We start from the raw sequence: 1,949 nt of genomic DNA, 5'->3' as shown, positions 1-1,949 counted from the left end.
TGGACCGAAGGATCTGTTTGTGTGCTGTACAGCTTGAGTGGATAGCTGATGTTAGCTGGACTCGGGCTGTGAAGTGGGGATCCCAGTTTGTGTTCGGACCCAGGGCTACCTAATGGCTCCATTGAGGACAGTAATCAGGATGTCCAATGTCTGCTTCTGTGGCATCAGGTGTGCATTGAGGAGAGTCGGGGAAACAGCTTAGGATCACATGAGTTTGTGCAGGGTCAGTGTTGGGATCAGGATGGGGGGGGGGGGGGGGGAGTTAGGGATCGGGTTATAGTGTAATGGGTCGGGATAGGGGGTGAGGGGTCGGGACGGGGGGGAGGGATTGGGACTGGGGGTCAGGGATGGGGAGTCAGGGGTCAGGGATGGGGCGTCAGGGGTTGAGGGTTCTGGATAGGGGGTGTGGGGTCAGGACAGGGGGTCAGGGATGGGGAGTCTGGGGTCGGGAAAGGGGGTGAGGGGTCAGGACTGGGGGTCAGGGATTGGGACTGGGGGGTCAGGACTGGGGGTCAGGGATGGGGGTTCGGGGGTCGGGAAAGGGGGTCAGGACTGGGGGTCAGGGGTCGGGAAAGGGGGTCAGGGGTCAGGACTGGGGGTCAGGGGTCGGAAAGGGGGTCAGGACTGGGGGGTCAGGGGTCGGGAAAGGGGGTCAGGGGTCAGGACTGGGGGTCAGGGGTCGGGAAAGGGGGTCAGGACTGGGGTCAGGGGATAGGGAGTCGGGATGGGGGGGTCAGGGGTCGGGATGGGGGGTCAGGACTGGGGGTCAGGGGTCGGGACTGGGGGGTCAGGGGTCGGGAAAGGGGGTCAGGGATTGGGACTGGGGGGCAGGGATAGGGAGTCGGGATGGGGGGTCAGGGGTCGGGATGGGGGGTCAGGGGTGAGGAATGGTGTTGTATGGCGGGCAGAGAGCTCGGTGATCACCCCCCCCCCCCCCGGGTGACGGTGTGTGTTGGGGGGGGGGGGGGGGTACAGGACTCACCCTCTGCCGCAGGAACGCCCCTGCCCGAAACCAGCTCCGCTTCACCACCGCCACCGGGGCACCGGCGTCATGACGTCGCCCTCCGCGACAGCGCGCTGACGTCACACGTGGGGACACCCCGCCCCCTCGCGTGACATCACGGCGACCGTCGCGTCCGGGAAAGCCCGCCCCTTTCAGGTGGCGGAAACCCCGCCCCTACTGCCGTGACCATCCCCAGAATCGAGTTGAAACCCCGCCCCATCACGAACGGTAGCCACGGCCCACGCGTGAAGACATCGAAAGGTGACACCGCCCCATGTCTATCGTCGGCCCAGGAAACCCCGCCCTGACCCGGCAATGACGTACTCATCAGGAAATGATCGACATGTAAACCCCGCCCACTACTCAGACGTCACGGTGGAAGCCCCGCCCGCTCAGTGACAGATGGCCACAACCAATCCACCAGCCCCCCGCAAGGTAACGCCATCTGAAAATCCCTGCTCCCGCCCTCCAAGAGCTGTCAATCACGGGTGCGGACGCCAACGCGTTGATGCGTGATGACGTCGTCGGACAATGGCCGACCTGGCGTCATGACGCCGCGGCGGGAGGAAAATCCAAGATGGCGGCGTTGGTGATGGCAGAGCGTCCTCCTCTCAGGTAACTGGGAATGGGATTGGGATTGGGGATCGGGATTGGGATTGGGATTGGGATTGGGATCGGGATCTGTTCATCAGATGGAATTTAACGTGAGCAAGTGCGAGGTCTTGCACTTTGGCAAAAAGAATATAGGAATGGACTACTTTCTAAATGGTGAGAAACTTAATAAAGCCAAAGTACAAAGGGATCTGGGAGTGCTAGTCGAGGATTCTCTAAAGGTAAACATGCAGGTTGAGTCTGTGATTAAGAAAGCGAATGCAATGTTGTCTCTTATCTCAAGAGGGTTGGAATATAAAAGCAGAGATGTACTACTAAGACTTTATAAAGCTCT

General features: G+C 60.9%; 1 protein-coding gene across 1 annotated transcript in view; it reads right to left on the bottom strand.

Moving 5' to 3' along the window:
- LOC140468687 (caM kinase-like vesicle-associated protein) overlaps positions 1-1,553 on the bottom strand; it is a 37,988-nt gene extending 36,435 nt beyond the window's left edge. The window contains exon 1 of the mRNA XM_072564761.1: positions 1,490-1,553. Within this exon, the coding sequence (XP_072420862.1) occupies positions 1,490-1,553 (64 nt within the window). The remainder of the gene's footprint in view (positions 1-1,489) is intronic.
- Positions 1,554-1,949: the final 396 nt, after the last annotated feature.

Source organism: Chiloscyllium punctatum, chromosome 47 (assembly GCF_047496795.1).
Source record: "Chiloscyllium punctatum isolate Juve2018m chromosome 47, sChiPun1.3, whole genome shotgun sequence".
Taxonomy (NCBI): domain Eukaryota; kingdom Metazoa; phylum Chordata; class Chondrichthyes; order Orectolobiformes; family Hemiscylliidae; genus Chiloscyllium; species Chiloscyllium punctatum.
The sequence above is the reverse complement of the archived record's forward strand: the minus strand, read 5'-3'. Positions and strand labels throughout refer to the sequence as shown.